This window comes from Trachypithecus francoisi, unplaced genomic scaffold (genome assembly GCF_009764315.1).
Source record: "Trachypithecus francoisi isolate TF-2019V2 unplaced genomic scaffold, Tfra_2.0 Lachesis_group0, whole genome shotgun sequence".
Taxonomy (NCBI): Eukaryota; Metazoa; Chordata; class Mammalia; order Primates; family Cercopithecidae; genus Trachypithecus; species Trachypithecus francoisi.
This window is the reverse complement of record NW_022681453.1, coordinates 76,503,063-76,519,221: the sequence shown is the minus strand read 5'-3', so window position 1 is coordinate 76,519,221 and position 16,159 is coordinate 76,503,063. Positions and strand designations below refer to the sequence as shown.

The 16,159-nt window shown below is 37.3% G+C and overlaps 1 protein-coding gene across 2 annotated transcripts in view; it reads right to left on the bottom strand.

The window, feature by feature from the left end:
• ATG3 (autophagy related 3) overlaps window positions 1-16,095 on the bottom strand; it is a 28,230-nt gene extending 12,135 nt beyond the window's left edge. Inside the window, exons 1-5 of one of the 2 annotated variants that reach the window (XM_033211292.1) lie at window positions 15,588-16,095; window positions 12,494-12,535; window positions 8,261-8,310; window positions 5,298-5,368; window positions 3,657-3,764 (exon numbers count right to left, since the gene is read on the bottom strand). In XM_033211292.1, the coding sequence (XP_033067183.1) occupies window positions 3,657-3,764; window positions 5,298-5,368; window positions 8,261-8,310; window positions 12,494-12,535; window positions 15,588-15,659 (343 nt within the window). In that variant the 5' untranslated portion in view covers window positions 15,660-16,095. The remainder of the gene's footprint in view (window positions 1-3,656; window positions 3,765-5,297; window positions 5,369-8,260; window positions 8,311-12,493; window positions 12,536-15,587) is intronic. The other variant, XM_033211293.1, reaches the window with a different exon arrangement.
• Window positions 16,096-16,159: the final 64 nt, after the last annotated feature.

Sequence of the window (16,159 nt, the reverse complement as noted above, 5' to 3'; positions counted from 1 at the left end):
TAGTCAAGTATCCCTAATACAAAAATTCAGAATGCTCTAACGAGCATTTTATTTGAGCATGATATCAGTGCTCAAAAAGTTTTGGATTTTGGAACATTTCATTTGGATTTTTGGATTAGGGATACTCAATCTGTTTGTTATTTGCTTCAGAAATGTAGGATACCCAAAGGTAGTAATATCATATCACATTTATATGGGGCTTTCTACTGTTTCCACATCTTATTTAATCCTTACAATGACTATCCTATAAGGAAGTTACAGTAATAATGTATTCATACGAAGAAATGAAGTCACTGGAGAGATGACCTGCTTGAGTGTTATACCCAGTTAAATGATGAAATTGGGATTAAAATCCATACAAGCTAAATTTTGGTTCAATTATCTTGTACTCTGCTGGGCAAATACCTCAAAATCTACTTGTCTCAAAGAAAGCATTAAGCAGGTGGCAGCACCACCAGTCAGCTAGATAACATTTCTACTTCAAAGTACCTGTCAATGTTAACAAAATAGTTTAACAAGAAGTACAGTAAGACAATAGCATCTAAAGTTACTAAAGAAAAACCCTGAGTACAGAATATGCTTAGCTCCTTTGTTAATCTTCTAAAATTTGAGATGTCTGTTCAACATGCCTAAACAAAAGAATAAATAGCTCACTTTCACAAATAAAATAGGTCAAAATCCATAGGTCTAGCACAAAGCTTTTACTTCAGTTTTTCTAGAAATTACTATATAATAGGTATGATTATTTCAAAACAGTAAAAACCAAATTTTAACATACTGAATTGACTGCTGAACATAAAAACAAAGAAAATCAATCTCTTTAATTTGCCAAAATATAATAATGTAGTAGTATGCCACTAAAACACTTCTAAAAGTAGGATATAGTTGACAAAGAAAAAGAAAGTTCGAATGACTCTAATGAGACAAATACTCTCAAGGGTTATGATAACTTTATGTCAACTTGGCTAGGTTATGGCACCCAGATGTTTGGCCAAACACCATTCTAGATGTAGCTGTTAAGGTATTTTTGAGATGTGATCAACATTTAAATAAATAGACTGGATAAAGCAGATTACCCTCTACAAGATAGGGGGATATCATCCAATCAGTTGAAGGCCTTATAAGAAAAAAAGACTGAGGTCCTCCAGAAGAAGATATTCAGCCTCCAGAATGCCTTAGGACTAAAGCTGCAATATCAACACTCCCTGAATCTCCAGTCTGCCAGTGCGCCCTGCAGAATTCAGACTTGCCAGCCCACATAATCACACGAGCCAATTCCTCTAAAACAAACAAACAAACAAACAAACCTATCTACTTATATCTATACCTATACCTATGCAACAGTCCTCACTTATCTGTGGGGGACATTCCAAGACCCCAGAGAGGGTGTCTGAAATCACAGATAGTACCAAACCCTACCTATGCTGTACATGACAGTTGACCTGATAACAGAGTTGGCTATTAAGTGACTAATGGCTGGGTAGCCTACACAGCAGGGATACACTAGACAATGGGATGATTCACCTCTTGGGCAGAACGGATTTTATCACGCTACTCCAACAGTGAGGGCAAAAATTAAAACCCATGAATTGTTTATTTCTGTAATTTTGCACTTAATGTTTTTGGACCATGGTTGACTACAAGTAACTGAAACCACAGAAAGCAAAACCTACTCTGTACACATCCTATAGGTTCTGTTTCTCTAGAGAACCATGAATAATACACAAGCTTATAGAAGAAAAAGCCCAGGAAAAGCAAGGATAAAGCAAGGGACTCTGAGTTGAATAAGGAACCAGTATCTGGCCTCATAAGTCACTAACTTGACATTAACAGCAACGCACAATCAATGGTTCCAGTCAGTCAACACAGAATTTCCTACTGATGTGTTGCCAACATCTTCCAGGCATGGAAAAACCAAAGCAGAAGAGTTAATAGACTTTCACTAGTCAGTGGGGGGAAAAGAAGGATGATTTCTGAAGTTACTTTCAAAAGTTTTTCAATCTGTTATTTCCTTTAGGCTTTGATACAGCACTCAACTCACTAATAAGCCAATAAATTTCAGATCAAGGAACCCAAGTCCTAAATCTTTGCCTATATCTCCATAAGGAAAGAGGCAGCATCCTTTATTCAGAGTAGAGGAGAAACTGACTTAAGAAGGAACTTTTACCTGGGCAGATACTTAGCCCTCTGTCTACTGCAGTGAGTCTCAACTGAAGGCAGCAATTTTTTTCCCCCATGAAACATTCAGCAATGTCTGGAGGCATTTTTGGTTGTTAAAACTGGGGGATGCTACTGGTATCTAGTGGGTACAGGCCAGAGCTACTGCTAAGAATTCTACAATGCACAGGAAATAATTATCCATTCCAAAAAACAGTGCCAAGGTTGAGAAACCCTGTTCTATTACTGCTAAGGATATAGCTCCTAATCTCTAGGACTCAAAGGGAGAAAAACTTGTATTTAGTATCAAGGACTTAAACTTAGAGCACATTTTCCATTCCAAAGAGCAGCACCAATTTGAGAAACCCTGTTCTATTACTACTACTAAGGATATACCTCCTAATCTCTAGGACTCAAAAGGAGAAAAATTTGTTTTTAGTATCACGGATTTAAACTTAGAGCACATTTTCTTCATCAAAACTAAGTAATAAATGATAGTTAGCTTCAGCAGCACATAATATGCATTTACATAGTTATATAAATATAGTGGCAAAACAGTGTTTTAGGATTTAGAATAAAAAAGTATATTCAAGGTTTCAAATAAATCATGGAAACACTTATAAAAACCTTGCATTCAACTCATTTAACAAATATTTACTGAACAACTTCTATAGCATACACCGTGATAGATACTGAGAATTCAACAACGAATCTTTACTTTCATGGAGCTTACAGCACTAAAAATTTCTTTTAGTTGTTATTTAACAAATAATTATTAAATACTTAATAGATGTCAGTTCTCTGGGTAAATGTGAATACAGTATAGTTCCTGTCACAGAGGACCACATAATCCAGCAGTGGAATGACAATGACATGTAAGCAAGAGATGGTAAACCAAAGTAGTATGCATATTCAGCATCTCTGATGGACTTTTTTCCCCCCTCTTTATTTAGGAACTAAGAAAATAATATTGAGTATTTTCAAGTTGCAATGGAAGTAGCAGGTATTATAGAAATTTGGTATACTCTGGCCAGGTGCAGTGGCTCATGCCTGTAATCCCAGCACTCTGGGAGGCCGAGGCAGCCAGATTACGAGGTCAAGAGATGGAGACCATCATGGCCAACAAGGTGAAACCCTATCTCTACTAAAAATGCAAAAATTAGCTGGGCATGGGGGTGCGCACCGGTAGTCCCAGCTACTGGGTAGGGTGAGGCAGGAGAATCGCTTGAACTCGGGAGGTGGAGGCTGCAGTGAGCAAAGATCGCACTGCTTGCACTCCAGCCTGGCGACAGAGCGAGACTCTGTCTCAACAACAACAAAAAGAAGTAAATTTGGCATACTCTAAAGGCTTCTTTTTAAATATTTGTCCTCCTGCTTTTTTCATGTAAGTCTACTGGGACAAAACTATGCCTTATGTATCCTCTTTTTTAAATCTAGGCTATTATAAAAGATCGTGAAAGAGTTTAAACTAAATGTATGTCATTCTATTCTCCTCTTACCTGTGTTGTGATATGTATCTACCCATCCGCCATCACCATCATCTTCTTCAATGATAGCTTCCAACTCATCTGAATATTCCATCTGTTTGCACCGCTTATAGCACGGCACTATAAAAAAAATGGTAAATACAGTTACTGGCACATAATCTGCTAACCAGAAACCCATTAGAAAGAAGAGCTTAGTCCATAAAATAGGGTGTTTATGCCACCAAAATACTAAGTGAATATTATGTTTCACTTTTAAAGGTGATTAAGAGTTACATTCAGTCCACAGACACAAAATTTGGCTACATTTACCTTTTCCTATATAGCTTTGTCAGAAGACAAGCAGAAAGTCTCTATTGGGAATGTTCTATGCATTCCTTTACCATGATGGTCCGTGAAGAACAGCAGGCTGAAGTTCAATGTCAGTCTAATGAATAATAATACCTTATTTTAATGGCTTTACTCTCAGAACATGGAGCTACCAGCTGTCATATTCAGTGGTGGTAAAGGTGACCTCTTGTTTTCAAAGCTAAAGCAACTTTCAATGTAAATTTTATAATTCATATTTAAGTTCCAATTATTCACAATGGATAAAACAGTTTAAAATTCACCAACCTTCTGATTTTTACTTCTTTATTCTTTATATCACACTAGTAAGTTGTTCACACAGCAAATGTGTCAATTAACAGGCATTATTTTTCACAAGCCTAAGATTGGGTAATTATATGGTAAAAGCATTATGGTATAAAGTCAACAAATTGCTTTTTAATCTCCTGATTTTTTTAAACAATCAGGATATAAATTATCAGCCTTTGTAAAAAGAAATATACTGTAGAAAAGAAAAAACTGTTTTGTTCACATTATTTTCCCTTTCCTATAATGAGTAAATTGGAACAGAAATCAATGTATTGTTCTGTGATTAGTTAGGAACTATAACAACCTTTTTATGTTGTTTTTAAATTTAACTTCATAAATAAAACATTACCTGTTTCCACCCGGCACAGTGGCTCATGCCTGTAATCCCAGCACTTTGGGAGGCCAAGGCGGGCAGGTCACCTGAGGCCAGGAGTTCGAGGCCAGCCTGACCAACATGGCGAAACCCTGTCTCTACTAAAAATACAAAAATTAGCAGGGCCTGGTGGCAGGCCTGTAATCCCAACTACTTGGGAGGCTGAGGCAGGGGAATCACTTGAACCCATGAGCCTAAATTGCGCCACTGCACTCTAGCCTGGGCAACACAGCGAGACTGTCTCAAAAAAACCAAAAAAAAAAAAAAAAAAAACCACTACCTGTTTCAAAATATTTTTGTGCCCTTCTATGACACAACGGGTAATAACATCTTCAGCTCTGCACTTTTAGCTATCATAGGTAGTATGAATTACATTTTCCATACAAAATTGCAGTCTAAAGAAGATTAAAATCAAATACCTAGAAAGATTATTATGAAGCCAACTTCAAAAAAATCCACCCAGAAGTCTAACTTTCCTTAGGGCCCTCTTCCTTCATATCTTGACAACTATATGTTTTTGGCAGAAAGAAATAACAGAAAGAGGAGATAAAACCAAGGAAAAAATTTTCAAGCAACAGAAAAACCCAGAGCTTCATTTTAATATACCTCTGTGCAAAATTTATTAATATATGCAACATAATTCTTACCATTTTTGGTTACCAGAAATTGTTTGCCTGTTGGTAGGTATGCCTTCACTTTCAATTCTTCCCCTGTAGCCCTTTAAAAACAGTGAAAAGCACCAAAATACAAAATATATTTTAATAGGCAAATATTGAGCAGAAAGTATCACATATAAATCTCAAAATGACATCCATACTTCTCAGAAAATTGGTTTAAAATTGATTTGGGAAGGATTCCATTAAGTAAATATGTCAGGGCATGGAAAAAAGGACAACAATAATCTAAGTGAAATATGCTGCTCCTCAGTAAGTTGTAGCCCATTGTATAATCTCTCACATTTTTAATCCTAAACTACTGCTGCTCATCTTGAGAACAAGGCAGAAAAAAAAGCTGCAAGACATTATGTAACAATGTAGGTAGCTGGCAAAATCCCTGTTCCTATCACTGTATTAAAATCAGAACTAAGAGACAAAAGATGCTTTGAATCATAAAATGACAATATTAACAATTCTTGAAAACAAAAAACCCTTTCATTGAGTGCTTATTAAGTATAGAACTTAAGTTTCCAACATGTTATTTTCAATTAGTCTTCATAACTCTAAACAGTAGAAAATATAAATACCCCATTTTATAGTTAAGTAAACTAAAGATTAAACAGATCAAGTTGCCTATGATCACAAAACTAGGTGGGAGAGCAAGGATCAAAGCCAAGTGACTTCAGGGCTCCTACTTTTAAACACTGCTCCCTCTGTGGGTCAGAGCCAACTATCTACATTTCTGAGCTGCTCTGGCACCTCTTCTTAAGAATTTGTGGGTCATCTGAAAATGGTGAGAGGTGGAATGGTATGTGGTGTCTGTCACAAACATATGAGCATAAATTTGGAGTTCTGCTGTCTTTTCAAGCTTCAGTCTAAAGTTCAAACCATTGATCTGGGCACAAGGTAAAGTCAGGAAAAGCCCTAAAATTATTTGACAGTCTTCTAGGCTTCTTTTGACTAGTCCCAAGTGTCAAATTCAACAATGTCATGGCAACAGCTGAAGTTCTAAGGGAAGAGTTAAAATAAGGTCATAATAGCACTTGTGCACATGAAGGTATAAGCATGAAGGTATAACCTATCGCTAGCACTGATTTAAAATGAATTTTTCCTTTGGCCTAGCAATTTAGCCAAAAGTGTGGACACTAAAGTGGGGTATAATTGAGTTCCAAGTTACAGTAAAATTATTTAAATCATTGTAATTCATAAAATGGAATAAAACTATTAGACCTGCTAAAAAAGAGATCCTGGCCATATATACAAGCCCCTACAACAATGTTATAAATCAAATACCTAAACTACTTAAACAATTAACCTGGTAGAACAAAGAAATCTCAATGCTTATCATATTGAAAAAAATCCTAAATCACTTATTTTCACAAAGTGAATATTATTGTAAACATCATGTCCCTATTTGACTTGAAATACACATAAATTATAGACTAGAACCTAGCTAAATATAGTTTTAACAGAATACCTGGAATATAGAGAAAAGAAAAAACTTTATTAAATCAGAGAGCTTCTATGACATGAATTTAATTTTAAATATGGAACAGAAAACACATGAAGGAGAGAAAAATACATAAAAACAAACTTGAAACTTTAGTCTTTTGGTACATAAATAATGCCCTACAAAATAAAGACTAATTGAAAAAAGCAGTGACAACTGTTTTAGCTACATGTTAAGTACTAACATGCAGGAGAATAACAGGCCACAGATGAAAGAGCATTTCAAGGTCTTTAGATATTAAGAAAAACATTATCAATTGGAAACTTGTTAATTATAGAACTCCTATCTCCAGTCAAAACTATACTTTTCAACTACAATTGAAAAAAAATTTTAAGAAAAAAAAAACATATAACAAGTTGAAGCACCTACATCCAAACAAGGTGATAATTCCAAACAATTATAGTTTAAATAAAAGTTCTGCCAATATTTCAGCTACCAACAGGGAACCTTTATCATGAGTACTTGAAAGTAATAAAACATTGTGATTAATCAGAATATTTTAAAATATAGATTGTGAAAATTGCTGAATTGCTCAAAGTACTTTAGTAATTAAAATAAAAGCTATTAAAAAAACAAAAACTTAAAGCCTCTTAAAAGCAGACTTACAGTGAAGGCCTTAATTGGTATCATAAACCTTTCTTTTAGCTTTAGCCAGTTTCCTAAAGATGGAGCATACTTTTGAACCTAACGGAAAATGTTTATGTCTTATATTTTAAAGAAAATAAAACTGCAAAATCTCTGCATTTATTAATGCCACAAAAATGTTCAATAAATTTTGTTAATTTGAAAAAAAGCCTGTTCAAATTTTTTTTTTTTTTTGAGACTGAGTCTCACTCTGTCGCCCAGGCTGGAGTGCAGTGGCACCATCTCGGCTCACTGCAAGCTCTGCCTCCTGGGTTCATGCCATTCTCCTGCCTCAGCCTCCCAAGTAGCTGGGACCACAGGCGCCCGCCACCACGCCCAGCTAATTTTTTGTATTTTTAGTAGAGATAGGGTTTCACTATGCTAGCCAGGATGCTCTCCATCTCCTGACCTCGTCATCTGCTCGCCTTAGCCTCCCAAAGTGCTGGGATTTCAGGCATGAGCCACTGCGCCCCACCAAAAACCCGATCAAATTTTATTAAACTATTTATTATTCAACAAACCAGAAGGTCAGACCTAGACACTATAAGGAAAAGAAATAATAGTAAAGAAGTAAATGCATTTTTCTCAAATAAGTCCACCTATTGTGCTAACGTAGTAAAATAACGTAGGTACAACACCCACTTGTTCTTCCTCTACTTTACTTTGAGTATCACTGAGGGCACTGTTTAACAGAAAAATCTGCTGGGAGTAAGTTAAACTGGTCATTCTAATTTTCATCCATCAACCTGTTTTGCAAATTGCTATAATTCTGAAGCCATGCCTTTTACTAATTTTCTATTCTTTACTCAATATTACTTACCATTGCCATGTTGGACAGTGGTGGACTAAGTGATCTCCAGCTGCCACAAACTATTCAGGATTTAGAAGTAATATGAAAAAAAGAAAAATCAAACATCACTTAATGTGCAAGGTGGCAAAATACCAAACTGATGGCCCTAGGTAACATTGAAATCTAGTAAGCAATTAAAATATAAACAGCACCAAAGCTGCTCTACTAGCCTCAAGATTTATTTTTGATTATGACTAACCCTCAACATTTTCTAACGTCCATAAAAAAATGCAAATTAATGTTGGAAGAAAAAACGTCAAGTGCTGTTTTTTAAAAATTCAGTTTTTATCATTGGATTAAGTAATGCCAAAAGCAGTATCATGAAATTGATAAAGGTAAGGCTATCAGATTTAAATTGTCAAAATCCATTTTAAGGATACAAAAATGTAGACACATTCTTGTCAAAGATTGAAAATACAATAAAAATCCAAAAAATTACTAAATAGATAAGTCTATGATGTAAATCTACTTTATTATATCACCGGGCACACTTCTTCCTCTTTTATTATTTTTAAAAATTTAAGTAATTTTGAAAGCTGTTTTGCACTCCTAAAAGAGAAATGCAGTGCCAAAACAGTGGGAAAACATTAGAAGCTTTTTGATCTCACTCTGAAAACACCTACAAAATTAACAAACCTTAGGCTTTCTAAGCGGGCTGAAATATTGTACAAGTTTTTGTTTTTCTTCAGAAATAAAAACCAGATTCAGGGAGATAAACTTTAACTTTAACCATTTGAGAATTATCGAACATGAGCTGATCTTACTGGGTAACCGAATTCCTGCTTATTTCTGCGGGCAGAAAATTTAAGTCTGTTAAGCATAACTGCAGTGTTCCAACTCAAGCAGAATGCGCATTGTCAGGCCTCCGACTCCAAGCTAAGCCATCATATCCCCTGTGACCAGAATGTAGACATCCAGATGGCCTGAAGTAACCGAAGATCCACAAAAGAAGTGAAAATAGCCTTAACTGATGACATTCCACCATTGTGATTTGTTTCTGCCCCACCCTAACTGATCAATGTACTTTGTAATCTCCCCCATCCTTAACAAGGTTCTTTGTAATCTTCCCCACCCTTAAGAAGGTTCTTTGTAATTCTCCCCACCCTTGAGAAAGAACTTTGTGAGATCCACCCCCAACCGGCAAAACATTGCCCCTAACTCCACCGCCTATCCCAAAAATCTATAAGAACTCCTGATAATCCCAGGACCCTTTCCTCTCTTTTCGGACTCAGCCCCCTGTACCCAAGTGAAACAAACAGCCTTGTTGCTCACACAAAGCCTGTTTGGTGGTCTCTTCACACGGACGCGCGTGACACGCGTATACTTGCCAAATTACTTCTATTTCGCAAAAGCTCTAGCTTAAAATCTTGTATCGTTCATGGGTTCATTACACAGCAAAAAATTACAAAATATTTAATCTCTAATACCTTTCTGAGAAAGGAGGTCTACATAAAATACTCTATTTTGAGCACACAATTCTATCAAATAATTCTAAGAGTAACCTCTTTTAAGATGAAACATTAACAAGATACAGCAATTGGATTCCTGACTTTATGTTTCTGTTCTTTTACTTCAAATAACCTTATTATTTAAACAGCTTAAGTAAACAGCTTAAAGACAAAAACCAAAACAAAAACAATAGTCTCTTCCCCAAGTTTTGAGCACTTTGAGGTCATTGCAACCAGACACTACATTTACTTCTGTGGTTATCAGGAACTAATTTATTACCATTAAAAGTAGTAATTTAACAAAATGAAAGCAAAATAAATAATTAAAAATTCTTTCATTGTATTGCCTTGAGGTAACAAGACAAACATTTTGTCTCATAGTCCCTATAGCAGCTTCTATTTAAAAACAAGAACACTAGAAGGCAAGAAAAATGAAAAACAAAACAAAACAAAAAAAATCCAGACTTGCACTGATAATAAACACATGTGTACATCTGCCCTCATTAGCAATGGCCATCATTACTTGCTTCATGTGTTCAAATAAGATTCAAATTTCTAAATGATCAATATTGTTTGCAGTAGCTTTCTCTTAGAGACTAAAAATGTTCTCTTGTGATCTTTATTATCAGTATATAATACTGACTAACTCCAACAAGAATCAATGTTTACATCTTGGTGATCAATTCCATTCCTCAAGCTAACCTCAATTAATAGTATTCTACTTAATCAAATCATACATACATCCAAAATGAGGTTTTCCTTTTTTCTTTTTTGACAATACAGTATCAGATATTAGCTGCTCCTCTTTTTAAGAACGATACTGTCACACCTCTGAATGAAAACAAAAAGACAGCTGATGTCTGGCAGAAACCCAGAAACAGTAAAAGGAAACAAATGAACAAATCAACTCAGTATATAATATTTACACAAAGCAAATGATGCCTTCCCATTTCCTTCTTCAGGCTCATTCTACTCTAGCTCAATCCTGTAATTGTGCTCTATCCCAACGCTGCATTATGTGCTAGGCACCCAGCTGGGCTAATTTGGCCTGGGATTTTTTTAGAGGGAGGAAAATTCATAAATTGATTGATGTTGTAATTAAGTGTAACAGTTATTTATTCTAGGATGAATTCCTGTTTTGAAACTGCTTAATTCTATCCAATGACCACGGACTTGCATCTCTAACTGCAACTATCTATTCAACAATTAGTCATCTTCACAGAGGAAATAAAACCAAAGAGTGCAAGAACAGCATACTTTCATCTGCGCTCTTGATTTCAGATAAAGAGCCATGGTCAAATTACACCTGCTTGGCAAGAATGTTAATGATATCCTTAAAATCAAAACTTAGTTTTATTTGGCATTTGAGGGAACAAAACCTAAGACAGAATAGGATCTTTATAGAAGGTCTAGCCCACAACCGTTATTTTATAGATAAGGAAACATGAAGCCTCGGCAGGTACAGCATAATTGATTTCCTCATTAGGAGAAATAACAGAAATAGGTCTAGAAGGCAGGTCTCCTAGATTCTTTCCATATTACCATGTGTCTTCACCAAAAATAAAAGACAATTTGAGATAAAAGATCAGTTAGGCAAACCATTCTTTCTTTCTTTTTTTCTTTTTTTCTGAGACGGAGGCTTGCTCTGTGGCCCAGGCTGGAGTGCAGTGGCGCGATCTCGGCTCACTGCAAGCTCCGCCTCCCGGGTTTACGCCATTCTCCTGCCTCAGCCTCCTGAGTAGCTGGGACTACGGGTGCCCGCCACCATGCCCGGTTCATTTTTTTGTATTTTTAGTAGACAGGGTTTCACCGCGTTAGTCAGGATTGTCTCGATCTCCTGACCTCGTGACCCGCCTGCCTCGGCCTCCCAAAGTGCTAGGATTACAGAAATGAGCCACTGTGCCTGGCCAAACTATTTTTAAAACTCACAGTGATTTGGAACTAGACAGATTCCATTACAACTGAAAACTGAAAGATTAGTTAATTCTCTAGCTCAACACCCTGGACCTTAACAGCAGCAGCCTCATCATACAGTGAGGCTTAAAAAGTTTATTTCAAAACAGTGAATAAAGTTCTAGTGCCCTTAAGAGGTGTTTTCATTGACAGTAAAAAAAAAAAAAAATCAAGCTTAAACAGTCTTTTTTTTTTTTTTTTTTTTTTTTTTATCGCGACAGTCCCACTTGCTGCACTGCAGAACCGGGCCCCAACAGTCTTTTATTAAGAGCAACATAAATCTGATAAAACCATAACTATTCATAAAATTGGAGCCTGAAAAGATTTTTAGCCCAGTATTTATTTCTCCATGGACAACAAAATAAACTAAACAAACAAGAACACTTAAGATAAACAGTATCTAAGTCGTGAGCAAAGTTTTCCAATGAAAAGCATGAAAACTCACATTTGATGTAGACAGAATCAAGACACCACAAACACTACAGAACTTACTGCACAGCTCAATATAACACCAATACAAATGAAGGATAAGTGACATAGGACTCGTTTCGATCCCTTCTTTCACCCTCATTTCTAAATAAAAAGGAACTACAGAGAAATATGAGAAAAGGCAAACTGACGGGGAAGTTACATCTTTTCCTGTATGGGAAGTAGAAATTCCCATAATTCACAAACAGTCATAAAACCTAATTTTACTCAAATCAAAATTAAAGTTCAAGATGTTTTCTTATGAAGCAGAAAAGCCACCTAGTTTAATATAATTGTAAAATAAAAGGGCTTCAGCATTATCTTCAGCACTCACCTCTTCTGGGGTAATTACACCTGTTTCCTTAAACTTTGATTCCTAAAAAAAAAAAAAAAAAGCAAAGAAAAACATTATGTTTCACTATCAATTAAATATATTTTTGGGGCAATTATTTGCCTGGTGCCCTTCCAGGCAATGGAGCACATGCAAAAAAAAAAAAATCAGTCTATCTATCTAATCTATAACCTATCTATCTAATCTATCTACCTACCTCCTTCCCTCACTGGTATCTATATATATCTATCTATTTGTTTCACTCACTGATAATGACCACAGGAATATACAAGTCTAATGTAGGAAACAGACATGAAAATAATTATAATACTATTGGATCAGAGCTATAATAAAGCTCTATGTAGAAATATTCCTCTTTTTTTTTTTTTTTTTTTTTAAGATGGGAGTTTCGTTCCTGTTGCCCAGGCTGGAGTGCAATGGCACTATCTTGGCTCATGGCAACCTCCACCTCCCAGGTTCAAGCGATTCTCCTGCCTCAGCATCCCGAGTAGCTGGCATCACAGGCATGCGCGACCATGCCTGGCTAATTTTTGTGTTTTAGTAGAGACAGGGTTTCTCCATGTTGGTCAGGCTGGTCTCGAACTCCCGACCTAAGGTGATCCGCCTGCCTCGGCCTCCCAAAGTGCTGGGATTACAGGTGTGAGCCACCGCACCCAGCCAAGCTCTATGTAGAAACATTCTAAGATTTAAATAAAAATAAAGCCTTACAGCGATTCTGTGAAATGAATAAATATCTTTATTTTAAAGCACAGCAAAAATGTCTTAAAGATGTTTAGACATCTTACAATTTAGCCAGTCTTATTTACACTGAATAATGTTAGAAACCAAATCTAGAAATCATTTAGCATTTTCCCCTAATTCTCATCTCCACCAAGATATTGACACACTATTCTCTCCTCTAAAGCAAGGATGCTATAGACTAAATTTTTCTAAACTTTAAGTTATACGTAAGATTTTCTGGTAGAGTCTACAAAAATGAAAACACTCATTTATAAACATTATTCATTCAACAAATGTTTACTATGTACCAGACACTCTTTGAGGCAGTGGGGATATTTAGGTGTGAATAACAAATACAAATGTATTATTGCCCTCATAAGGAGTTTCAACTCCAGTTGAGGAAGAAAAGCCAAATGGTAATGAATAACATGCCATAAAGAAAAATGAAGCTGAGAGGAATCTGTGGGGTGGCTGGGGAGAGATGGCCATTTAAAATAAAATGATAAGAGAACAAAGACTTCACTGAATAATGATTTGAAAACCTCAAGGAAAGGAACATGCCATAAGGCTGTTTAAGTGCGAAGCGCGTTTCAGATAGAAGGAAGAGCACATGCAAAACTCCGAACCAAGAGTGTGCTTAAAGGAATAACAAAGAGGAGATCAGGTTAGCTTAAGCAAGAGCAGTCAGGGGATGGAGTAGATGAGACTGGGGCCTCTACCAATTAAGCAGAACCTTAGCGATGATTGTAAGAACTTCAGTGTTTACTGCACGCACATACTCCAAACAAAACATTATTTTTCTTAATTTTTACTTGCTAGGAGAAGGCTATTACTTATTTCCTGAGGACTTTGTTTTTTCTCCTTGCCCTCCCTTATCTAGCAGGAAACTAAGGATTCTCTCTGTAAACCAACAGTTTGCACAGGAGTATCAAGGAGACGGTCATTAATTCTCTCCTTTTTACTAAAAACATAGATCATACATACTGACATGCTAACAGCTCCTTTTCAGTTTGGTGAGCAAGTAAGATGACTCCTGAAAACTAATTCTACATCATAAATTTTACATTTAATTTGGGCAGTCTCTTGCTCCTCTCTCCCTGAAACTAAAAAGTTGTAACAATGGTGTATTATTAAAATACTGTATACCTAGGTAGATATGATATTCTGAAAAGTTACCATAATATGTAAAGGCATTTGATTCAAATGTGAAAATTATTTTCCAATCTTAGTTTGACTGAATAATCTTAAAATGACTTTCACGGTAAACAAATGTAAGCAAAGCAACAGTTGAAATTCTCATTTATAATCGCTGGTTTATTTCTTACTTGACCAATAAGTTATTCTTTTAAAAGGAGTTTTACAAAAACGTATTTAAAAAAGTACAGACCAATTATTTCCCTTTGTCATGGAAAGGGAGCAAAGCAAAACTCTCCACTATTCTTAGCATATTAGGGTATTTCACCCCCACATTGAGATTGGTACATTCTAACTGAAAGCTTAAAAACAACTAGGAAAAAAAAAAAAAAAAACTAAGCAAGAACTTCCCATTAATTTACTATTACTGCTCACTTTTCAGAAAGCAAAAATGAAGTTACAACAAAACACAACTCCAAAAGAGTTATAAAAGCGAAGCTTGAAGGCAGTTGTAGAAATTTATTTTTGAAAATAAAAAATCAGTCACTACTGTAACAGCTAATGTGTCACAATATTTTACTTTAAAAATGCTGTACTGCTGTCAACATATTTTAAAAAATTATACAGCCAGGAGGATCAAACCGTGCCTTGTTATCACTAATAATCAGTTACGGCTATCTGAAAAGCTCGGGGAAAAGGTTTTGCTCGTTAAATGGGTTCAAGGTTACCGAATGAGATAATGTTGCCAATTTCACCTCGTTCCTCTGAAATCTAAACGAGTTGGGATCCCAGTCACAACTTACCCACTACAGCGAACTTTCTATGAAACTTAAAGGAAAAGTGACATATGTCAAACACTGAATTCATTTTTTAAAAAGAGAAGCAAAATCCTTGTTTAAAAAGGCTAAAAGACATCCAGTCTTTGGATTTAACGATCTTCAATCTACTCGGCCGCCAAACACCCTTCCAACCCGACGTACCCGATCGCGCAGAGTTATGACGGGCGAAGGCAGGAACACGCACAGAGCGTCCCTCCAAGTTTACCCCTGAGGGATCAGAAAGCCCTAACGAACAGCCGGTTAAAACTACGGATGAGGGCTGCACGTTTCCCTGGATCCCGAGCCCTACCGCCTTCCTACACCGGCGGGGACTCCTGCGGCGACCGGTCCCTGAAGAGTCGAGCATGTGCCTGACAGCCCCTGGCAAGTCCGGCCTGGCTTACCTTGAGGACCGGGGTCAGGTACTCAGCCACTTCCAGTGCCTTTCCCTTCACCGTATTAATCACATTCTGCATCCTGGGGCCGGAGTAGCGGCCGGCCCCGCGACAGGATGTAAAGTGCAGCCGGGTCAGGGGCCGGGGAGTCAGAAAATGTCCTCGCTGCCACCGACTCGCATCAGCACCCGGCTGTCAGCACCCGAGGGGACGGGACGCGACGCGACGGGACGGGCGGGACGAGGGGGCGGGGCGGCAGGCACCACGAGCGAAGACAGGGTGCGCGATCCTTGAGCCCCAGGCAGCCCGCAACGGACCGGGCCCAGCTGTCACCCAGCCGCGAGGGAGGGCAGCCAGGCCGAGAGGAGACCTGAGGCGATAAGCGGCCGCACGCGCACCCCTCGCCCTCTCGGGAGCTGCCTTTCCTCGCTTTGCTTCACTCGCGCCCCTTCCGGCTTCCCCTTCCTTCTCACTCTCTTGCCGTAGCTGCGCCGCCACCTGGGCCTCACGTGACACTGGACTCTCCCGGCACGTGACGTGAGAAAGGCTGGGTTGGGGCAGGATAAGAGGCTTCTCCCCTC